Genomic DNA, 25,651 nt, shown 5'->3' on the forward strand with positions numbered 1-25,651 from the left:
GCATTCCTGTCAAACTATGAAGCTCAACATTACTATTGAACTGGGGGCTCTGGAGCCTCTTTCATCCCTCCATTGGGATTCTTTGGCTTAAAAAAGGTCAAACAATATAGGGTAAATAATCAATTTGAGGTTTTGGTTACTTTCTTTAAGTTGATTTTGGCATTTACATTTAAATTTTTAAATGTCTGATTAATGAGGAAAATGATGATAAAAGGTTTAATGTGCTGTCCGTCCATTCATCCACCCACCCATCCATCCATCCATCCCTCCATCCAGGATCCATCCATCCCTCCATCCATTCATTGATTCATCCATTGATTTATCCATTCATCCATCCCTCCATCCATTGATTCATTCATCCATTATCCATCCATCCATCCATCCATCCATCCATCCATCCATCCATCCATCCATCCATCCATCCCTCCATTAATTGATTCATTCATCCATTATCCATTCATCCATCCATCCATCCATCGATTCATCCATCCATCCATCCATCCATCGAGCAGGAGGATCTAATTTGAGACAGGATGGCTTTTATTTTGAAAGGGGCTTGGTTTTGTTGCTGGCAAAAGAAAAATTATTGAAGTTATTTGCAAAAAAATTAAACCCTATTTCAATTAAACTAGCTACATTTTATAAATTACATTTTATAAATGAACTGCTAAATGGATTCAAAAACATAAATAAGGTGTTTTTTTCTACTTTGCGGCCCTCATTGGGTTCTGGTCAGTAAGAGACCGACCCAAATGGATCTGTTGGTGTTGAAGGTCCCAGACCCCTACAATAAACAATCAGAGCTTACAGTGGGAGGCCGGGGTGGGGGGTAAAATAGTAATGGACTTTCACAGTTTGTGGAGGATCATCTAAACCGAAGCGGCTTCTTTACAACCAGGCGGCGCCACGGCGTTCTCCTGTGTTTTTACAGAAGCCGGTGGAGACAGCGGCGTGTTTGTGGACTCACAAAGAGTTTCTAGATATTTTCAGATGGAGCTGACGCTGGTGGTGGTGGTGGTGGTGGGGTAATCTGGAGTTAATCCACCTCGATGGACTCGCTGCTCTCGTTCATTGGTTTGCACTCGTTGGGAAGTCGCTGATGGCGGCTGAGCTGAGTGGCCTGTGTGAAGCTGCGGTCGCAACGCTCGCACCTAACACACAAACACACACAGAGGAAAACACAAGGAACAGATCAGACAGAAAACTGGCTCAAAAGTCAGAAAAACATTTCTGCTGAGGAAAAAGTACACACACAGACAAAACCCACACACTCAAACAAAGACGAACACACACACACACACACCTATTCGTTAACTATAATGTCCAGTGACAGAACAAAGTGTGTGTGAGCTCCAGCGGAGCAGCAACTGTAATTGTTGCCCTGATCTTCACAACCTGACCAATAAATTACACCCAGACTCCACCTGTCAATAATCTATCAGGGGGCCGGGCAGGGCCATCCCATCCCAAGCACATTAACACACATTGACACACACATTAACACACACTGACACACACGTTAACACACACTGACACACACGTATGTCCAGGCCTGATAAGGCACCGTCTCTGTCACTTTCAATAGCAGCACCGACGAGACAGAGCTTTTAGTGTGAGCTGCAGGTGGGGGAGAGGGGCGGCGGGGGGGGGGGGGGGTGGACCCAACAGCCCAGAAACAGAACCAACAAAACGGGGGGGGCACTGGGGAGTGAAGCAGCAGGGTTGGCTCAGTCCAAACGGTGGAATGAAACTCAGAGTGAGAAGTGTTTCTGCTGCAGCTCAGAGCCTCCTGGAGCCTCTCGGGTCCACAGACCATCAGCTCAACCCAGAAGGAAACTTTGATGCGGATTTTTAGAATTTGTCCAAAATACTACAAAACTGTGACATTTAAAGCAACATAATCCAAGACGCCAGAAAGCGTGACTGCTTTTGGTTTCTGAAGGGGAAAGCAAAAAGAAAAGTCTGAACATTTAAAAAAAGAAAAAACATAATCAGTCTAAATTACATGAGCTCAGAATCAAACTGCTAAAGAAGTAAACATAAAAGTGAAAAACGTAGCAAAAGTGGTCTTTGAATTGATCGCAGAGAAACTTTCCTGCGGCTTTAAAAAAAAAAATTAATTCCTGAAATAAACCAATTAATTAAATCAATAATTATTTTTTAAAGACAAAGGTGAGACTTCTTCAAAGTTTTGTCATTTTGTTTTTCCTCGCATTACAGACAAATTGTGAATTAACTATCTAGTAGTGAAGGAATTTTCCAGAAACAGAAAGATGTTTTTGGTGTTTTTAACGTGTTCTTGTGACTTTTTTCTGATGATGGAAGACATCTTTGAGTATTTCTTTTTTCAAACGTTTGTAAATCAGGAGCAGATGAAAATGCAGCTGGAAAAAAATGGCTTCTGTGTCGTAGACACAGCTTCCTGCTTCAATGTACCTCTTTGTTTTCCTTTTTAGTTACACTGGGGATGTGAGGGGCTGTAAGCTAGAGGGAGAGCATGTAAGCAAAGAGCTCTTGGCTATGGGTGACGGGAAGGGGGGAGCGGGGTCGCTCGGCACCAACGGTCCCGCCCACAGCTTTGAGGTGAATTTTGAATGGGCTCCTGCCGCTCTGCAGAAACTTTGCCCTCAAAAACGACACAGGATTTTGGATTTTGGCTAAAAATCTAATTGGTTGAATGCTTTACAGCATTCAACCAATGATGTTGTTTCTCTTTATTTATTACGCTCATCTTCCGCTTTCGGCACTTAAGTCCTTCTACAATTTTTCACCTATTTTAACCATTCAACTATTAAAATGTTCAGCTCTTTCAGTTTATTCCTGCTATGATTTTTGGTTTTTCAAATCCCTTGACTTTCTTAAGATATTCCAGGATTTTCCAAGATTTTTGCTCCATTGAAATACATGGAAAATCCTTGAAAATCTTTGTTTCTTTCAACCATTACAGTTTCAACATACTTTTAGCTAGAGACACCGTTCAAACATTGAAATACTCACAAGGCTTTGGACTTTAACATAAACTGTGAAATTATTATGGGATGGCAACACCACCTACAGTTTGGCAGCCATTTTGTGCCAAAATGTGAGGCGATTTTTAACTCCTTCAATTTTTCCCCTATTTAAACCATTCTACTATTAAACAGTTCAGCTCTTTCAGCTTATTCCTTTCAGCTATGACTTTTGGTCCTTCAAATCTTTGAACCTTTTAAGATACTCCCGGACTTTTTGCTCCATTAAATACATGGGGAATCTTTGAAAACCTTTGTTTCTTTCAACCATTATAACTTCAACAGACTTTCAGCTAGAGACACCATTCAAACGTGAAAATGTGTACAAAGCTTTGGACTATTATTTGGAAATACGTTTTGAAATTATTATGGGATGGCGACGGTTTGGCAGCCATTTTTCATCCATTTCCTCCATTTCTTCAGCAAATTCAGCTTTCATTTAGCAATACAGCATTCAACTCGGCATTTTCTTCTGGAAATGCAGCTTCTTCTAGTCCTAATTAAAAGGCCACTCGGATCCCTTTTACAAAAGATGATTGAAGTGGAACCTTAAGCGTTTGTTGGTTTAAACTTTGTGTCTGAAGCTGGATTTTTCTGTAAATGTTCCTAAGTTAAGAGACAGAAACCGAATCCTTGCCTCAGGTGAACATTCCTGCTGTTGTTTTTTGGTAGGTGAACATGGAAAAACAGCAGATCTGCAGACATCAAAGCTCCTCTGAAGCCTCTCTGTCACAACAACTTATCCAGCAGGACGCACAACAAGAAGGAAGGTCCTCCTGCACAACAAAGAGCCGGAGTGGAGCATCGACCAGCAGCCGTCTCCCCCTCCTCTCAGCAGGGGAAAAATCATGTTGAGCAGCTTGTCCTGACAAGACGACGGAGGAGCTTTAATCAGTTTCCCTCAAGGATCAGTGAAGTTTAAGCTCCCCTCTTATCTTAATCTGCTCTGTACAGCATGAAAGAACGGGAGACTAACACGTGAAGACTGGTTTCGAACTCAGACTGATGGAGACTGAAGGCCTGCTGGGAGCACAGAGGTACGTAGGTATGAAAAGTCACACCCACTGACTGTATACCAGAACTGGGCCGAGTGACCCCTCCCCCCTCGCATTCCAAACAGGAAGTACCTGCTAAAACCGCATAGACTTCTATAGAGAAATAAACAGCATTTAGCGCAAGTTATTTAAGTTATAAACCGACAATCAGACGTCTCAATAAATGTGCGATTCTTCTTAGCCCACGAGTGTTGGGGGTGTGGCCTCCCAACAAGCTCACTCCTAATTGGTGAGAATAGTTGCCATAGAAACGTTGCCTTAGACCGACCTGGTGACTCCAGCATGGCGGCGTCAGTATCATGAAAAAATGGCGACTGAATGGACTTTGTTTGGTTGCCAGAAGTGAATCCTTTACCACGGGTGACGTCACTCTCACTCGGCCCAGTTCTCTGACGCAGTCACTGCTCACGTCTCAGGTTTAACTTCATGACACTTTAAGTCACTTCAAGTTGTGTTTGAAATAAATGATCATCGTAGCAACATGAGACTCAAGGAAAAAAACAAATGTGCATATTTATTCTATGTTTTTAACTTGACAACATCTTCCTTTGATTTCTCAGTTTTATTTCTCTTTTTTTGACATCAAACTCACAGACAGAACCGCTTTACTCTCTAAAATCTCTTTATTTGATATTTTTGTGCTTTTCTGGCCTCGCCTTTCTTGTTTTTGTTTTTCTTTCTGACCACTTTCCGTTTGCTAACTTTCATATTAAATAATGTTAAAGATGTTATGTCTTATAAGACGTGACTTGGGCAAAATGACTCCTTTCATTGTATAAAACTATATATTTTTTACATGAAGTTAAAATGTTTAAAACTGTTTTAACATTTCTTTAAATCCATTTAAAAACAATAATCTGTCATCATTTATTGATGTTTGGATAAAACTCCATAAGAATGTACTGGTTTCAAAAAATAAACTCTTCTTTATTTTGTTATTTTCAAAATAAAAGCAGATCGGTTGCTATTTTTTTTTAAGTTAGTAGGTCACTGATAACAGCTGATGACGTTTATAGAACAGTTTTAATTGTAAGATCACTTTAGTAACAGTTACAAACTGTAAAAACAGTGAGAAAACCATGTAATCAACAATCGTCTTAACACAAACTAGAATCCATTCATTCAGACCTGGATCCCTGTTTGTAATTAAAGGGAAATAAGGATTTTTAAAGTTGAACAGCTTCATCCAGAGTCAAAAACACTCGAACTCAGCACACTATCCTCCTCATGAATTGATTTCATATTAATGATTTGATCAGGAACTAGAAAAACTGCCGACCCTTCAGTTTAAAATGGAAAAAACAACAGTGAACGTTCATTTAAAGAGAAGAAACTCAACAAAGACTCACTTTCTTCACTGTCTTTCTTTGTGTTCTCCTCTTGAGATTAGCCTATTTGACTGATTCTTTATATAAAAAGTCTAGTTTTAGTTTTCCATTTTTGACAACACTGATGACAAAACTACCGGTACTTTTACACAAAATAAAGAAATGTTTGAGATCAAAGTTCATAAAAAAGTTTTCATTTCTTACTGTTGTTGGCGTTTTACCCACATATGTTCAAGTTCTTCAGGGTTTTCTATTAATTCTGTGTCATTTGTTTTGCTTTCCCTTTCTACCACTTGTGCTTTTTCATCATTACAATTCTGCAAAAGTTGGAACCGAACTGGTCAAAGCATTTGTTCCATCTCACTGTCCTCGTGTTTTTCCAGCACAAAGCTGCAGCTCAAAGGAATCACAGTTTTCTGGTTTTCACCCAGAGATTTTCAGTGCCACAATTGCTAGTAACAAATCTGATTTGGGCTCTTTTTTAAAGAGCCGGCAAATATGAGCATTTCATGGGGAACAAGTGTAACAGAGCGCTGTGGCCGTCTCCGTTGGTGATGTCAGAACTAAACAGCAGCAGTGATAAAAGCTGCCAAGAACCCAGGGATCGTCTCTGGAGCGGGACAATAAAGTTGAGCCTTTCCCTCCTGACAAAGTGACAGTGGCAGCTTTAATCTATCCGCTGAACCGTCCGAAAAGAGATAACTCCCCGAGGCCATCGATCTGCTAAAGATTTCAGACGCTCGTCTGTGATTGTCTTTGTCCCGCTCTGCCTCCACAGAGACCCTGAAGTGCTGATGAAAAGGTCCAGGGTCTCCTTCAATTGCTCATTAAGAGGGCTGATTTGCTTTAAGCAAGTTCTCTCCTCTGCTTTCACTTTGTACTTCATGATCTCTTGTTTCTCTCCACTCCTTCACCCTTACGCAGCAAACGTCAATGACAAGCTGTGATTCCTCTGATTGCTGATTAGGAGCGTTAATTTGTTTCCTGCAGAGCTCCCTGGGTACAAACCCTCACATCTACAACTCAATTTGTCCTTTCGCTTTCTCCCTTTCACTCCTTCAGCCTTTCTCCTGTCCGCTCTCTGAGCCCTGACCTCTCTGTCCGTTTGGAGACTCCTTCCTGGGATTGGTTGAGCAGAGCGGTCTGCCCTCTAATTATATCAGGCCCTTCACGGGGGGGGGGTGCAGACCTGAGAGGTCCCTGCGTGAAGACATTCATTATCACTGCGATTGAGCCGCTGCAGTCTGCTGACGCCGTATGATTCACAGAGATCTTCCTCACAGTCTTCATCAGAGGCGGGCCAAAGGGGTCAGATTAGCCTCAACGACAAGACAGAACAAAAGATTGGGGAACGATGAAAAAGTTGGAGTCCAGACGGGAGCAGAAACCAAACAGCGATGTTTGTTTTTTATGAAGCATAACTGCTGCTGTTCAGAGTCTGCATTCAGTCTGATCCAACAACGATGGAAGCGGGGAATGAACGATAATAACATCCACAAGTAAGTTCACCAAAAATGGATGGCAGAGACCGATGTGAACATCACTGAATATCTCTGTTGTGGTTCTATTCTGACTGTCAGGCCACCATGACGCCGATTTGTGTTTCCAATTCCACTGTCTCCAACAACCCTTCATGTCAGGCAGAAGTGGGAGGAGGGCTGTGGCAATAACATAATGCATATTCATTATTAGCAGAAGAAAAGGGGAGACGTGTGATGTATTTTCAAAGGAAAAGAAAAATTGAAACGCTGACATCATTCAGTTGAAACTATCTGCAGATATCAAATGTCGTACAACTCTAATGGAGGCATTTGACAAAATCTGACCTGATCTAAACCTTACAACTTTCCAGAAAAGTCTGTTCTTGCCAACAATTCATGTCTTTATTTGACCCTTTAAGCTGAAGAGGCTTTTAATGATTTGTTGATGACAAACGTTTTCACCAAAAATTGGATGCAAACAAAATTCCTTTTAAGAGTTTTGCAAATGTATTTCTGCAGTGTTGCTGCTGAGTGCAAACGAACACAACACCCACACAAAACGGAAAGAACTCACTGCTAATGTGACTAAAGCATTGTGGGAAGGTGCAGGCTCTTTGAGGGGGAGTACTCACTGTTACTTACTTGAACGGCTTCTCTCCGGTGTGCGTGCGGATGTGGTTGTTGAGGGTAGTGGCGCCGGCGAAGGCCCGCCCGCAGTATCCACACTTGAAGGGCCGATCACTGGAGTGTGTCACCACATGGTTCCTCAGCTCCGACGGCTGTGAGAAGGACTGGGAGCAATGGCCACACTGGTAGGGCCTGATGGAGAGAGAGGGACTGGGTCAGAACCAGGACCAACGTGTTCCTACTTACTCCAATGTAAAATGTCAGTCTTTTTATTTTATTTTATATCTAAGTTTTACCTTTGGATCAGTTTAGGGATTACGCATTAATGGTAGAAGTGCAGATACATCAACAAATCTCTCAATGCAAAAACACATTAAAGATCACAACACCAAATAAAAAAGCCAAGCAAATAAAAAAATTTTTTTTTTTAGAAATAAATGCAAATTTCTAGAAAACAAATGGTCATTTCAAAATAAAACACAATTACAATAAAAAAATAAAAAAAGGAAATGTTTGAAAAAGCAAAATCATTTTTCAGAAATAAGAATAAAATGTTTAAAAAAATGAAATAAAATAAGAAACTGGAAAAAAACAGGAACTATGGGACGTCACTGATTGGATGATGATATCTTTTCCACAGGAAGTTTTTTTATGATGATGTCCTCTGGCAGAAAGAGTTTTTGTCATGCTTCTTTAAGCCTTTCAGAGTAAACTATATTCATAAATCATAGTATATTAATTACCATTGTCACACTAAAGAACAAATTATGTATGAAATATGAGTTATTTTCCTGAGTTATTTTCCAAACCGGAAGTAAGACGACTCGATCTCTGAGGCCCCGCCTTTCACTCCATGTGAGTGTCGCCCACGAAAACAAACAACATCCAAACTTTTGCAAAGACGGATGTTCATATTGTACATATAAAGGGAAAGAGTCCAGCCGATCACTGCTAGCTTCATGGAGAAAGTGGGAGTGTCTTTTAGCCTGGGGGCGGTGCTGACAGCTCAGACTCGTCCTGGAAGGGGGTGTTACTCACTTTGTGACATCACAATGTGAAAACCCACTCGTCATGGATTGGGAGGGGCTGGTGCTCAGAGCACAGGTTTTTAGAGGAATATTCAGAGATGCGTTAGTGGATTAAAATACTGCTTTGGGGTGGTATATAGTGAGGAATGAACATGATAAAAACCTTAAATGCTAAAAAAGTTGATTTGCATGATATGGGTCCTTTAAGCTTCTGAGCAGTCACTGATTAATCAACTCTTTATCACAGTTTAGACAAAACATCCTTCTGCTTCCCTCTTCTTCAAAACTCAAACGTCATCATTGATGTCCTTTCTTTTTTGTCTTTTTTTTATTGTGTTTCATTTTTTTTCATTTCATTTTTTACCGTTTTGGTTTCTGGAATTTTCTTTTCATTGCTAAAATGTAGTATTTTTGTGTTACTATTAGTTTTGCTTTTTCAATTGTTGCTGTGATCTTTAAAGTGTTTTTGAGTTGCTTTGCTGGTGTGGTTTGCACTTCAGGGCCACCGTACACCTTTGATGACACCCTTTGCTGGTCACCAATAAAGGCATTAATATACAGTTGAGATAATCTGGCCTTGTTGCAGTGATTTCGGCTCGTTTGCAATAAAATGATCAGTAATTCACTGGATTTTAACAAATAATAAAGCTCATCCTGACGTGTTTGCCCTCTGTGTAGAGAAACAGGTGAACTAGAACATTGACATTTGCATTGCAGATTTTTTTTTTTAAAAATCTATTAAACATTAACAAACATTCAAATATTTTACCTATTTGGCTTTACAGCATGTGGCTCCTTTAGAGGATTGCTGCTTTTCAGTTCACTGTAACCCAATTTTATGTTTATTTTAAAGCTGTTTTCCATTCATTAAAAATGAATCAGCATTTGTCTTGAATCACGTAAAGAGTTAATTACCTCATTTCTAAGAGTTGAAGGTTAAGGACCTACAAAAAAAGTAGGTCTTAAACCAATCAGATCATCACAGACATCTGATGAAGATGAAGAAACCTTTCTAGAGTTTGGTGCCATCAAGTCACAAATGAATGTTTTGATGGGATGGAGAAGAAAATCAAGGTTTGAAAACGCACCGCGGATGCGTCAGAGATGTTTGGACACAAAAACACAACCCTGATCGCATTACAACAATGATGGGAGGAAACCACAGAGAAAGGTCTGGAAAACTAAGATAAACTACACAAGCGCATTGGGTCCAGATTCTGCTCCCGTAACCATGGCAACATGACCCTCATCAACAATGCAAGCCCCGATTGTGACTGGACCATCTATCACTGTGTGTGTATGTGTGTGTGATAGCTTTAAAGAGATTGTGTGTTTGCGTTGTGCACAGACGATAGTTCACAGTGGGACCAAAGCAGACTGAAACAAACAACCCAACAGCAGCTGTGTGTCCGCCCGGAGCGCCTCCCTCCAGACTGCTGGGTTCAGTGGGAGATCGCCTCTTCACTAGTGTGATTTTGGATCCTGAAAGTTTGACTGAGTCGCGATGCTGCTGCAGAAGAAAAAGAGTCTCCAGCAGATCAGGGAAGATTGCAGGTGCTGCAGAACCCAGTATCAGCAGCACGTTGGCATAAACATTAGATAAAAGTGTGGACTCTTATGCATGCCTGTTCAGCACCTGAGGCTCACGGAGAGCTCCTGCAGAGCAGAGGCGGACGCTGCGGCCAGCGGCTGAGCGCCCGGCTCTCTGAGACGTTCAGCTGCCATCCTGCTCCACTTTATCACATTAAGGAGCTGACGAGGAGCCTCAGATCCAATTACTTAACCTGGCTGTTAGCGCTGACAGCTGAGGGGGAGAGCTGTCTGCAGCGGCTGCACTCACAGACCAGAGACATCATCATTGACGCTGCTTTTAAACGGGAACTCCACTGCGAGGAGTCTGTGTGCACGCCGAGCTTTGCTGTCAGGATCTGCTGCATCGTTCTCGCTAACACTTTGGTCTCCTCCTCTTGTGAAGCTACCACTGCAGATCAATATATAGTAAGAGGAGAACATTTCTGCAGCTCAAAACAAGAAAAAGGAAGAGGCTCCTCTGGTTTCTGTGCCACCAGCTGCACTCTGTCACTCAAAGCCTTTTCTTTTGCTGCCTCAACCACCACGTAAACTGTTGCTCCTCCCTCACCTAAAGACATGCATGCAAAGTGGAGACCAATTTCTGTAAACCAGGGCAAAACATGGCTTTAGTCCGAACCCCCTTGGGCCCAAAAACACACCATGAGATCTGCCACTACCTCACATGTCCCCACCCTCAAGCTTCCTCTCAGACAACTGCTGGGTAGTTCCCCTTAAGTTGTTTGCGTAACAACAAGGGGGGGGGGGGGGGTGCCTGCAGGTCACTGCATGAACAATGTTTTGAAGTCTGTTGGCTTTTCTGCAACATTCCAGCCTGATGGTCAGGTGGGAGGCTGCCACAGCTGAGGTTAGAGGTTCAACCTTCCAGGAACTTATCCGTAGTAAAAGAGTAATTATACTGTACCATGGTTCAGGTAAAGACTTTATTCTGTGTGGCTGCTGGGTGGCCATTAAACAGAAATGTGAAACATAGGTTAACATACGTTAGTCCACAGTTTTGAAATAGTTTGTTGTCTGTTTTTCTGTCTTGCTTGAAACAGAGTGAACACGCGTTTATAAATATCTGTATTATTAGTCTAAGTTACACTCTGAGCACGTTTTGATTTATTCAAAAAAAATGTTCCCAGTGCTCTTTTAATAAGGATTACGCCATTTTAACCAAAATCTAAAAGCCTGTGTCGTTTTCTAGGACAAAGTTTCTGCAGAGCGACAGGAGCTCATCACAAATTCACCTCTGAGTTGTGGGCGGGACTGTTGGCGTGGAGTAAGCCCGCCCCTTTCCTGTCAGCCATTGGTTTGGCCGTTAGCTTCCAGCCACTCACACCCCCAGCCCACAGCTATCTGATCCAGATTCCAGCTCAGAAAAGGAAAACAAAGACGTTCATGGATCTATTTGTCTGGATGGGGATGATCAGAATGGAGCGGAGCGGTGAGGATGTCACCTGCCTAGCCTCTTTGCTATGTTACCAATACGATTGTTTAAAAAAAAAAAGTTTCATCTGTTCCTGATTCACAACAACTTGGATAAAGAAATACTCAGCGATGCAATATTGAGCTTAATTTTCTTAAAATATCTCCATCATTATGAGAAAAATGCAACAAGAACATGTTAAAAACACCAAAAGCACGTACATGAGTGCACACACAGGACAAAGTCAGCATGGAATGTACGTAGAAAACCCTTTCCTGATGTGTCATGAAGCCAGCAGCTGCTGAAGTAAACCATCTTTCATCCGTTTAGTTTCAACGGCAGCAGCTGGTGGAGCCCGACCAGAGATCTTGGCTTTACCTGATGGAGCAGCACATCAGGAACCTCTGAAGCAGATTTAGCCCCTTTCTGACCTCTAGCAGGTCAGTGTGGACCCCCCCCCCCCCCCAACTCTACGTATAGACAATCACAGTTTATCTCTACTAATAATTTGATCTCAGCCAAGGTGTATTTAAATATATCTAACACTGGATGTTGGCAAAAATCCATAATGGTGCATTCATGCTTAGGAATCGTCAATAGCTCTCCTTTTGGAGCAGACCTTCTCCTTTTTCTCTGCTCATCACAGCTTCTTGTGTTTCTCTGTGTTGATGTGTGAAAGTTCACAAGTGCTGCTTGAAAATAAAGCCGTTTCCATTTGAAACCAATAAGACAAAACTCACACTTCCCTTCCCAACAAATAGGTAAACATTGCAGAAGTAGAATAAAACAAATAGACCAACATCTTCACAGCTCTAATAAATCACAAACTCCTACAGCACCCCGAGGACGCAGAGCGCACACACACTCACACTGAAGTAATACGAGTAAAATAGTGTAATATAAAATCGAAAAATTCTCACTTGCAGTTTTCCACATACAAGGCGTCTCGCCGTGGGGGTCGCCTCATTTATCAGCCGGCCGGTCTATAAGTTCACGCCTCAGCGGGCCGCACCACTATTTATTAGGTGGGTTTTCTATGAAGAGCTGCATTGATTGTGAATAGTTTAAGTTGATGAATGTGTGGATATTATTTATTAAGGCAGCAGGCTGGGAGATTAATGCCCGGTTATTGTTTATTACAGTGGAAAGAGGAGGAGGAGAAGCATGAGCACCTTCATCCCAGACACACACACACACCTGTACGTGCATATTCAAAGTGCAATCTGCACACACAAGTGTATGTAAATATGGAATTGCAAATATAGAAGAGGTTGGTCTGACTCTGCAAATCCGTTACGGTAAACAAAGTTTAGACTAAACCAGAGAATCAACAAAACAAAAGGAAAACATTTCAGAAGACATGAAATTCCAAATCAGAAAACACTCAAAGATGAGGCTTAAAAAGACCCGAAAAAGCTTTTAAATCATAAAAAAGCTAAACAATTCTGTGTTTTCCAGACAGCTTCTGATTAACAAGTACAAAGAACTGGCTGCAGTTATCTTCAATGTCACAAAAAACGGAAAGTGATGCAGAAAAGGCTGACTTTTACAAAAGACAATGAAATGAAACAGAAGAGAAAAAAGTCAGATTCGATCTGGACCGTCCTGCACAGTGAGAGGTGAAACTCACTCTTCAGGATGGCCACAACAGGAGCTAAAGCCAATCTGTTTGTTCTGCTGCTTGAAGGGTCTATATCATGCTATTCTTAAGCCTTTCAGAGTATCCACATATATGATAACATATTACCTTTGGCACAAAACAAATTTTTTTTATGAAATATAAGTTATTTTTGCAGCTCATTTTTCTACCTGGAGGTAAGACAAATCGATCTCTGAGGCTCCGACTTTCGCTCCTAGTGGGTGCCGCCCAATTCATGATGTCAAACTAGAGCCGCCCTTGGCAGCGTGTCTGTGTCTAGAAAACAACATCTGAACTTTTGCAAAGATGGATGTACATATTCTGCATGTAAAAGGAAAGCGTTCAGCCGCTATAGCTCCATGGAGAAAGTGGGCGTGTGTTATCCTGGGGGCGGGGCTGACAACAAAGACTCTTCCTGGAAGGGGCTGTTCCCCACTTTGTGACGTCACAAAGTTAGAACTCACATGTTTTCGTGGATCGGGAGGGGCTGCTGCTCCAAATATCGCTTTGGAGTTGTTTTTCGTGAGAAATGAACATTATTAAACACTGACATAGGCCCTTTGAAGTTCTGCAATCAGGATTTTTCTGGAAATTTGGCGGGACGATGTGGTTAAAAGGGTGGGGATTTGGGTTGTTTTCATTCTGTCATATATACATAAAGATGTAAAGCACTTTGAGCTACATTTTAACGTGTACAAAAATTGCTTCATAAACAAAAATTGCTCTTGGGCTGAGCAGTGTGTGACCTGTGGACAAATGTTCAAAATGGGCTTTAAAAGTCACTCACCTTCACTTTTATGATCAAAATTAAGTAGCCTTAAGTAGTCTTTTATTATAACTTAGAGAACTAAAAAATATGAAAGCTGAGGGTTGATGGTTTGAATACCAGTGGCATATTTTCTGTGTGCAATTGTTTCAACCTCAAGTAGTAGGTGGCAGAATGCAATCATTTCATTGGTTTGTCAACTTCCAATTACTAAAAAGAAGAATGGATTGATTGTGTGATGATTAATTTAAACAAAAATTAGATTCATATAATTTGTGTTGACTTATAGTTGATTTTGGTTCATTCTGAACGATCTGATTCACTGACCTAAACTGGACCCAGGACATCTTTAGCCCGAACATCACGCAGTGTGAGTCAGACAGAAATACCTGGTACTGAAGAGTGCAGGTGGAATTTTCCCCATTCCTTGGATTTCTTCAAGACAATCCAGTGTAAATGAAATATGTGTCCAAACAAACAACTAAACAAGAATGAATGTCAAATCCATTCACACTTTAGTTTCCTAAAGTTCAGCCCACTGCTGTTTTTTCACATCCAAAATGTCCAAAGGGAACATGATTAGAACCTTTTAGCACACATCTGTTGTCCGCTGTGATGATACTTGGCCCTTTTTACCTTAAAGTAAAATAAATCTACTTTGTCTCTATCTAAGTGGTATTTTGCAATATCGATCATAATCTATGTTTTTCATTTTGAACTGATTTTATAATGGCATAAGTAGTTTCGATTAGCAACTTGCCTCAGGCAGGTCGATCTGGTTGGATCATAGGAACAGAAATCAATTCATCGATAAAGTCGATTGATCGTTAGGTGTTCCACTACAGTCTGCCTTTTTTTTAGCACAGTGTGGCTTTTGCATCATGTGTTTTAAAGAATGAAATGTGGGTGTGTAGTTTGAACGAGCGAAACCAATTGTTTTGCCGTTTCACACCACGCCACTGTGCTCTGGTCCATCTCTTCAGGCCAGACCTCCTTTGGGATCGGGTGTACTGTGTTGCGATGGTACTGTGGTCAAGCCTTAGGGTCTATTCAGACTGGAAAAGTGTGTTGGTCGGATCGAGTCTTGAACCTTGCTTTTGGTCTGTATTCAGACTGGTGTCTACCTGAGAATTCTGCTTCGAACTAAAGCCTGTTAAAAAAAACATTTAACTAAAGATCTCTTAAATTACTGGCCAGGAATCACAAGGGCGGGTCAAAGCAACTACAGAAAAAATAATGGAAGTCGTGTGCTTTGCCAAAGTTTATATTTTGCTTGAATATCTGTATCATCATCAGGTCCAACACTTTTTGGTTGGCATGCTGCAAGGCAGTTACTGAGGAGACAACAGCTAAGAAGGTACGCTGCTAAATGTTTACGACATGATTTGTCGGGAAAACAGCGAGCAGCAATGTGTATCACATTCAAAGTTGTTTTAACGAGTCTGCATTCATCCAATCACATTTCAATGAGAGTCTGTGTCTCATCAATGCTGCTCGTTAGTCCGCGGCTCTCTGTTTACCGTCTACTGTGGTCGTTTTGGTCCAGTTGTTCCACTCCAAGCACGGAGCCTATTCTGACCAAGGAAACTCAGAGTGAACCGAAGTGAAGTCCGATTGGAAACAAACCGAGACCACCTCCAAAGATGGGTCCAAGAGAGTTTCCTCTTCCCGGACTAAAAATGTGTTCTGCATTATTGTGGAAAAGAATTCTGGTTTAGGGGTGTGACGATATCCGCATCACTTCATCACAGCACTTTTTTTTTTAAAGTGTTTTTTTTTTTAAAGTTCAGCATATGGTGCGTGATTGGAACTGCAATAAACACATTAAACACATTCATCTTTGCTGATAATTTACTTTTTCTGACTTCAAGGGTTTCTGGGGGAAACCTTTTATTACTGTTCTCTGTCACTCCCTGCGCCGCGCCTCTCACTCCCTCTACTCACACACACACACGTTTCAGCAGCACATACACATCGTCATTCTACAACAGAAGTTTCCGTCTTGAACACCAAACACGAACGCGCACTGTTAGATTTCGATGAATATCACTACATGTTTTGTTTGGGAACTATTTTGTGCAGCGCAAAGTTTCGTGTCTGTATAAATAAAGGCGGAGCCTCCTGCTCCGCGTTCTTCATGGGTGTCAGGCTTCATGGCTACCAGAAAGGTGACAAAGTGTCTGCTGTCTGTTTATTACTGGGCAAAATATAATATTCTGAGAAGATGTCTGTACCAGAGAGCACAGGTGAAGCCTCGCATGCAGCTAGAGAGCGGTCCGCTGCAGAAGAATCAACACGCACCCCCAACACACGTGTGCGCTCCTTCCTCCTAGTCCTACACACGCAGCGCGCTGACACACACACACACATAGTCATTCTACAACACCTCTATAGTTAGTTCATTAGTTAGATAGGTAGTAGTTAGTTGTACTGTTATTTGTTAGTAAAGACTACTGCATTGTATTTGTATTTATTTGCGACAGGGTCGCCGGGGGATTTTGTATTTGCGGGGGGGGGGGGGCTGCGGTTAGCCTCAACACGGCGTCCCCTGCTGGTTCATCACCGCGGTGATCAAAGATCCCACACCGTCACAGCTCTACTCTGGTTAACTCTAAGCAAACCAAATGTGTCCAGTCTGAATACACCTACACCATACAACTGCCCTTACGGGTGATACGAGATGTCTCCAGGCAAAAAATGGGCAAACCTGTAATGGGCACACAGGTACCACATGTTAAGGTCATAGACCACTTGATCCTACGGGCATTTATGTATCACCTGCACAACCCATGAGTTTGCAAACATTCAGGAAGAAGCTGGTACTCCCACCTTACTAATGTGTAGAGAGTAGAGTTAGGGTCCGAGAGCATGAGACTAAAGATTTAGTGGACTCCTCACTTGTACAACCCCTAAACCTCAATGCTGACAGAGAAAAAAGGATCTTTCCTCATGATTTGTTCATCTAATTAACGTCAGCATGAAGTCGACAAACTGTTTCTGGGTTCTCTTGACCTTCAAGCACAGCTGCTCCTGCTGCCTGTTAACATCTTCGTTCAGTCTGACGCCGTTGCAGTCGGCTGACAACACACACATTTGTTCAGAGTCAAAAAGCTAACAAAACCACCAATGAGGCCTTTTCATTTGTCCCACAGTAAAACCTAAAGTTTATTTAAACTCGCCTCTTTGCTTTTCTACTGTCTGTGAATCAGTCAGATCTATAAAACCATCTTTTTCTACATGTCTGTGAAGATATTTCAATAAACTCTGTGTCACCTTTCAACACAACATTTGGTAACAACAACACCATCATTGCCAAGGCTTCGCTGTGTCCACACCACCAACACATGAGCTGATGAAAGAGGCTGTGGGAGATCCAAACTCCAGGTCAAGCAGCTCACAGCGCTCCATGAGAAAGAGTTGTGTGACCTCTGCAAACAGAGGTCACAGCTACAGCTAGCACTGATGCAGCACTGGAACCCGTTTAATGTGGCATTGCAACTAATATTCAAGGACGATGAAGTGCTGCCATTTCTCACATGCGCTTTTGAGGTGCGCTCAGACCTGAAGGGTTGAACAGAGGTGGAATATTCAAATTCAAATTCAAATTCAACTTTATTTATATAGCGCTTTTCATGCTTCATAGCATCTCAAAGTGCTTACCAAAGGAAAAAAAAAAAAATAAAATAAAATATAAAACAAATAAGATAAAAAAATATATATTTTAGTTAAAATAATAAACAAAGTAAAAAGAATGTAATAATAATAAAAATAAAAATAAATGCAAATAATAATAAAATAAATGAATTAATAAAAACACACAAAAACCCAACACATACACATCCGTCCTTTAAAATAAAAACAAATAAAATTAGCTGTTAAAATTTTATAAAATCAAATAAAAACATGTGGACAAGTAAAAACTATGTAAAAGCTTTACTAAAAAGATGTGTCTTAAGTTTTTTCTTAAAAACCTCCACAGTGGCTGAAGCCCTCACGTCCTCAGGCAGGCTGTTCCACAGGCGAGGTCCACAGTGTTGAAAAGAGGCCTCGCCGTGGGTTTTAGTTCTGACCTTTGGGACCACTAGCAGACCTGCACCTGTGGACCTGAGGGCTCTGGGAGGGTCATAGACTAAAAGTAAATCTGATAAAAATGAGGGTCCAGTTCCATGTAAACTTTTATAAACTAATAAAAGAACCTTAAAATCGATCCTAAAGCTGACTGGGAGCCAGTGCAAAGACTTCAAAATTGGAGTAATGTGCTCCTTCTTTCTGGTCCTGGTTAAAAGGCGTGCAGCTGAGTTTTGAACAAGCTGCAGCCGGTTTAAAGTATTTCTCTTAGCACCAGAAAGAAGAGCATTACAATAGTCTATCCTAGATGTTATAAAAGCATGGATTAATATTTCAGCACTGGCTTGTGAGAGAAAGGGTCTCACTCGGGCAATATTTCTAAGATGATAAAATGCAGTCTTTGTAACTTGGTTTGCGTGTGCTTCAAAGTTAAGATCTGCATCTAAAATCACACCGAGGTTTTTTACTTTATTGCACACATTCAGATTAAAAGTTGATAAATAGGATTGGACCCTTTCTCTCTCAGCTTCAGGACCAACAATTAAAATGTCAGTTTTGTCTTGATTGAGCTTTAAGAAGTTCTCTCCCATCCATGTTTCAATATCTAAAACACAACTTAAAAGGTCATCAATGGGTCCCATGTCATCAGGAGACACAGCCACATATAACTGGGTGTCATCAGCATAACTATGAAAGTTTATGCCATGTCTCCTGATGACATCACCTAGCGGTAGCATGTAGAGGTTAAAAAGTGTGGGGCCAAGGACCGAACCTTGTGGCACACCACATGTCAGTCCGTGCCTCCAAGATGATGCATCATTTACACTGACAATAAAATCTCTTCCTGTGAGGTAGGACTCAAACCAGCTGTACACAGTTCCAGTGATCCCAACCATGTCATGCAGTCTGTTTAGAAGAATGGAGTGGTCAACTGTGTCGAAGGCTGCACTCAGGTCCAGCAATACTAAAACAGATGTTTTCTTTTCATCAAAATTGGACCTGAGATCATTTATAACCTTGACCAGCGCCGTCTCTGTGGAGTGATGTGATCTAAAACCAGACTGAAATTTTTCTAAAATATTATTTTTATTAATAAAATCATTTAGTTGGATAAAAACTAGTTTTTCTAAAATCTTACTTAAAAATGGCAGGTTTGACACTGGCCGGTAATTATCTAGATCTGAAACATCTAAACCGCTCTTCTTCAGAGTGGGTCTCACTATAGCAGTCTTTAAGGATGTGGGAAAGATCCCAGTCTGAAGAGAGCGATTGACGATGTTCAGGAGTTCCTCCTCACAGGATGAAGACACAGACTTAAAAAGAGAGGTGGGGATGGGATCCAGAGAACAGGTTTTACTCTTAAGTTGGGAAATCACTTTACGAAGCTTTGCAGCATCAATCAAGACAAAACTCTCTAGTGTGTTCTTAAAAGGCAAACAAAATGCATCAGACTGAACTGTTAGTGGTCGTTGGGTGATATTAAATCTAATGTTATTTATCTTATCAGTGAAGTGGACTGCAAACTCCTCACATTTTAAACTGCTAAGAGTAGAATATGGGCTGGAAGAGATCGGATTGATTAGTCTGTCAATGGTGGAAAAAAGAATCTTTGGATTAGAAAAATTGTCAGCTATTAATTTTGAATAGTATTCCTGCTTTGCATGTTTAATAAATTTGTTGTATTGGGTTAGTTTTTCCTTAAAGATTTGGTAATGAATTGTTAGTTTTGTTTTGCGCCAATTTCGTTCAGCAACCCTACAGATTTTCTTAAGTCTCTTGGTTTCCTCTGTTCTCCAAGGAGGGGGTGCTTTGGCTTTGACCGTTTTTATTTTTAAGGGAGCGACTTTGTCCATTATTGATATGAGCTTGTTGTTGAAGTTTTGGACAGATATATCAACAGACAAACTTAGAGTGTTTGGTTGGCTGTGTTCCAGATGTGAGGTGAAGTTTGCAGCCACTTCAGGGTGTAGACAACGCGTTCTAACAGTTCTCTTTGGAAGTCTTTGGGTGACAGAGCCTTTGATAGTAAAAAACACACACGAGTGCTCTGAAATACCAACATCCACAACAGAGGTCACATTGGCCATCAGGCCACGAGTGATTAAAAGATCCAGTGTGTGACCCCTGTTGTGGGTGGGAACACTGACATGCTGAGTAAAATCCATTGTTGCTAAAGTGTTTAAAAACTCTTGGACATATGGGTCCGATGGGTTGTCCACATGCAGGTTAAAATCACCCAAAATAATTATTCTACTAAAATCTAAGTGTATAATTGAAAGCAGCTCTGCAAAGTCAGAATTAAAAGATGAGTTACACTTTGGGGGTCTATACACTATCAAAAACAACACAGTGGGGTTATTAAAAACAATGGCCTGGTATTCAAAAGATGTATATTCATGAAACAATTTGTCTGTAAAACTGATAAAAGCAGACAGGATAGCAGCAGTTCCCCCACCCCTACCCTGTTTTCTGTCTTTGCTTGTGAAGTAAAAAAGGGGTGGAGTCGCTTCAGACAGTGAACCAGTAGAACCACAATTCCAAGTCTCTGTTAAAAACAGGCCATTTAGGTTATGATCTAAAATTAAGTCGTGGATAAGAAATGATTTGTTTGATAGTGAGCGTACATTTAAAAGTGCCAGATGAAGGCTCATACTGAGCTGTGATACAGACGAACTGTCACTGTTTGAAAGTTTTGCAATAATATTTTAATCTCCTCTCAAAAGGGAAAAACATAAATTTATGCGACTCGCTTACAGCCCCAGAAAAATGAAATCTAGCCTTTTCTACCAACCATGTGTGTCCAACAGCCTCAATTCAGTGATATTTACAATTACACGGACAAAACACATGAAAGGGGGTGTATGTTGGAGCCTGACCACATGTCTTACACCTGCCTCCACCCAAATGAAGAACTGATGAAGTAAGGACGAGCAGGAGATACATGGCAGCCTGATCACCACCTGGACAGACCTGGTTTCTTCTTTGTGCTTTTGTCCATCCTTGTCAGAGCCTATTTTAGGCTACACCGCCCCCAAATGAGTAACTACTGGAACTGCAGGGATTTTCCAGGCAGGTGTCTCTGGTTCTTTCCTAGAGAACACTGTGTGAAAGTAAGGCAAAGGTCAAACCAGCCACTTACACTGAGTCCACAAGACCATTCCAGCATGAAGACACCTGAGACGAGGATACCTCAGGCTATTTCAGGGGTGGGGTAGTGGTTAGCACTCTCACCTCACAGTGAGAAGGCCCTGGTTCAAATCTCAGCTGGGATCTTTCTGCGTGGACTTAGCATGCTTTCCTGGTGCATGTGTGGGTTTTCACTCCAATTTCCTCCCACGGTTCAAAAACATACTTAAATTGATGACTCTAAGTTATCCTTAGATGTGAATGTGTGTGCGTAGCCCTGCCCTGGTGACCTGTCCAGGGTGTACCCCTCCTTCACCCGACAAACCCTGTGACCCCAAAAGAGATTCAGCAGATTCAGAACATTAGATGGATGTGAAACCAAGATTGTATTTAGGTTAGGTTTCGGGTTGCCTTTAGATGGACTTTCCTCTTTCTGAGGCATCATAAACATCATTTGGTGTGCTTGATGTCGACGGACAGGGCACAGCAGCTGAAGAACAGTGAGGCGGTCTGAAGAGTGATCCAAGTGGTCCGATCCATACCAAACCCGTATGAAGATGTTATTCCCTCCCGAGATCATCAGCCATAAATCACTTCTCCCGCCTCATCAATACACAATCAATGATTCCCTGAACACACAAATATTCTGTATGCATGTGAGCAGACATGCGCACTTCCCTCCACAAATAAAAATCAATTCCAGATCCACCAACTAACACAAAAGTCTTTTTTCCTCATCTTGTCTTTTACAATTACATCCGTTCACTTTGTCTCTTTTTCAACCTGCCCATCTTTCTTTACTGCAGACTCTATTGATGGATCTACTGAAGCAGTTAATCCTCTCATCAAACCAGCTGTACAACAAAAACCCAGCAGCCTATAGCAAACTCACTAACATCGGTGGGGGGGTGTAGGTAACATTTCAAAGTAAAAGAGTAATCAGGTATTCTTTACATGTTTTTTTAACAGCTGTTCAGTTTTTAAAGCCTTACTTATTTAATGGACTCGACTAGAAATCTGCGAGCAGCCTTTAAGCTCGGAGGAACATGTGGTGCAGCTAAACATTCGCACATCGGACAAAGAGAAAACAAATTAAAAGCCGTCAGCTGACAGAAAGTCTAAACTCCAGTCAGCCAGCAGCACAAAGAGCTTTAAACATGTTATTAAAATCCACTCACACGCAGATGAAACACAGTAAATTTTTCCCTAATGGAAGAAGTGACAGATAAAAATAGACTTTGAAGAAATTTCTACAAGCCAGTCCATTAGAGTGATGGATTGTCATCCTGCAGCTATGCATTTTTCAACACATCTGTGTGTCCAGCAGGGACGACAGACATCTGTGTTAGTGCTAAATGCAAATATATCCTCGCTGCTGGGTCATAAATCTCCTGATCTTAAGACTGCTTAGAGGCAGGGAAACAGTCCTGTTTCAGTCTGAAACTTTACTTTAACGTGTTTTCAGACTTTTCCCAGCAGAGCGGGAAAAAAACCCAAAATAAGGACACTCAGACAACACACAGACAACAACACACAGCAGTTACATCTATAGGAATCGTCTCACCCTAAATCTTTCACTAAACATATTCAGTTTTACTGTGACCTTATTTTCAACTGTAGCAGCCTCTAGAGGACAAGAAGCGATCCTTTATACATATATATTTTATTTTTATATTATATTTATATACATATTTTATATAATATTTATATTTTTATATTTTTTTTATATGATTTGGTTTTAGGCAGAAAACCATGTAGATATAAATGTATACAAACATTTCAGTTTTGGTCTGAAAACTTACGTCACTGAAAATCCAAGAGAACCGTGGCATTACGTTAGATCTATAAATATCTGAACTATATATTTTGGGATGGAAACATGACAGAGGTCCTTTTAATCCTTGTTTAGCTCTGTGATGATGCAAACTTTCACTCAGCTCCAAACTCTGTCCTCTGACATTCACGCGCCATTATGTCCATAAACAAGCGCATGGCTGACTTCTAAACAACAGCAGCCAGCGCAGACGCAAACCACCAGGATCAAAGTGGTCAGTAAGAACAACCAACTTTCTCTAAAAGCAGTGAAGACTTTTTAAGCAGCAGAGCAGTAAACACATCAATCACTGGAGCAGTAGTTATTAATTCGCCTCCCTGCTGCGGTTTACGCTGCATTGCTTTGTAACATGTTCAGCCTGTGAGTGCGTTCACGCTCTGATCCATCACTCATCGCAGAGCTCAAACAGTATTCTCCATCCCGACACCAGTTTAAAATCCAATCAAAAGCACTTCCAAGGCCTAAGTGACATAAACAAACAGTTTCTGCGATGATGGATTCTGCTGAAACCACTCGGAGGGAGAAATGACACCGAACAAGGAGAAAGTTCAGAAAAAGAAACAGTCAGCAGGAAAAAACAAACGGGACAGAGACAGAGCTGAGATGTGAGGTGGAGGTAAAGCCATCCGTCTTCGGCTCCCAAAGTTCACATGCGGTAAACATCAATAAATATGTATGAAGGGAGAGGGTGTGGTGTGGACGGACCAGGCGTTTGTCACACAGGTGGCATGTAGACGTCATTTTAAGGCCAAGTCCAGGTCTGAGGACGGGGCCCAGACCTAAAACTATGGCTGCCTTCAAACACATCACAGATTCTGTGCTCCATTTGTCTTCTCGTCTTCTTTACAGCTACTCTGCCCCCAGCAGACAAGCTGAACATGGACTCAGCTTTTACGCTCAAACTGTACGGGGCTTGTTCCATACAGGTGCTGAGGCTTTTTAAGTTGTCCAGGTCCGTGGAGGGTTGTAGGGTGGAGCAGCTGAATCTTACAGGTGTGTCTTGCAGCTCCCTTGTGGCTCGAGCGGACACTTAAGAGACGACATGAACATGGAAGGTACCATTGTTGTACGAGTGGTAAGTGTATCATGAAGCTTTTGTTAGGATGTGGTACATCACACGGACTCATGACGCACGTGATGCTGTCAGACGGTGCCCTTTATGCTGCAGTCTCATCGTTAGTTAGGTGCGATTGCTGGCTCTTTACTGACAGCGTGCAGATTCTACATGCACAGGGTGTGCACGTGCACGATGCAAACGTGCCCATAACACACCGTAGGCTGTCCACATATACTACACGTCTAATTTCCTTATTTCTAACAGGCAGGCTGTACACAAAGGCTGCGTACTTATCACGTGAAAATGTCTAGTGTATAATGTGCCTGCGTCTCGACTACTTCACTCTAACGTAACCGTACAAGTGTTTATCCAAGAACGCCACTTAAAGGTGGTTTTATTCAGTAGAAACTCTGATGCTCAACCCAACAAAACAGTTGTTGCCCCCTGTTGGTCTGATCAGTTCAAATGACAAATGCTAACTGTCGAATGAATATATGGAATCATTTTATAACTCACATTACTCCTTCCATCTTAAAACCAGAGGTAGGCTGTGTCTAATTTGAGAAAACTCAAAAGAAACAAAAGTATCTGGAGGGCTTTTGTCAAACCTGTGATGAATCCTAGTTTGTTATTTTCCCTCCAAAAGCGAAAAAAAAATAATATATAAAATAAATTAAAAATATATATACACACACACACACACACACACACACATATATATATATATACACACACAAATACCTGAAATATTAATGTATGTGTATATATATATATATATATATATATACAAATACATTAATATTTCAGGTATTTTTGTTTTTTCTATCTTCCTGGCATCACTACGGTGGCCCTTAAGTGCAAATCACTCGACACATTTTAAAGATCGCAACATTAATTAAAAAAAGTAAAAACAAATTACAATTTAAAAACAACATTACATTTTTAGAAAACAAAACAAAATTACAAAAACCAAAACACAAGTCAAAATTAATGAAACAAAATAAAAATGAAACGTTTCAGAAATCAATATGAAATGTTATAAAATGAAACAAAATAGGAAACCAGAAAAGGTGGGGACAATGGGACATTGCTGATTGGACTGCGTGGGCCACCGTACTACTGCCTACCGACACAAACGTATCAACTCTAGATCATGACAAACCAGTGTAAGCTAAAGGTTATCTAAACACGCTACGTCTGGATTTAGCACCACAGACAGATCCCGAAATCTAAACTGGAAGACTAATATTAACCAAAGGAGACGTCAGGGTGAGGAAACCACAGGCTGGTTGAAGATTTGGTCAAACATGTTCATCTGCTGAGATTTAAAGATGCTCCGATCATAGCATCAGTTCATATGTGCAGGTCGCAGTAAAAGGTGCGGAGAAGAGCATGTTGACTGTAGATCTGCAGTGAGTCTGTCTGAGACAGCAGCGATGTACAAACTGCTGTGCATGCGGACCGTTTTATCTGTTTCCTGTTCCAATGATATAACTGTCGACACTGTTGGGTTTAAGCACTGTTGCATTTTTCCACATTTTAAAATGCTGGCACTGTGCTTTTCACCACAGAGATATCTTAATGTTGGTGAGGACTCCACTCTGCCTAAACAGCCTGTGAAACACCATCTGTG

The 25,651-nt window shown here is 41.2% G+C and overlaps 1 protein-coding gene across 1 annotated transcript in view; it reads right to left on the reverse strand.

The window, feature by feature from the left end:
* Positions 1 to 645: 645 nt before the first annotated feature.
* prdm6 (PR/SET domain 6) overlaps positions 646 to 25,651 on the reverse strand; it is a 98,718-nt gene continuing 73,712 nt past the window's right edge. The window contains exons 8-9 of the mRNA XM_023958809.1: positions 7,515 to 7,691; positions 646 to 1,151 (exon numbers count right to left, since the gene is read on the reverse strand). Of these exons, the coding sequence (XP_023814577.1) occupies positions 1,037 to 1,151; positions 7,515 to 7,691 (292 nt within the window). The 3' untranslated portion in view covers positions 646 to 1,036. The remainder of the gene's footprint in view (positions 1,152 to 7,514; positions 7,692 to 25,651) is intronic.

Source organism: Oryzias latipes, chromosome 9 (genome assembly GCF_002234675.1).
Source record: "Oryzias latipes chromosome 9, ASM223467v1".
NCBI classification, from domain to species: Eukaryota; Metazoa; Chordata; class Actinopteri; order Beloniformes; family Adrianichthyidae; genus Oryzias; species Oryzias latipes.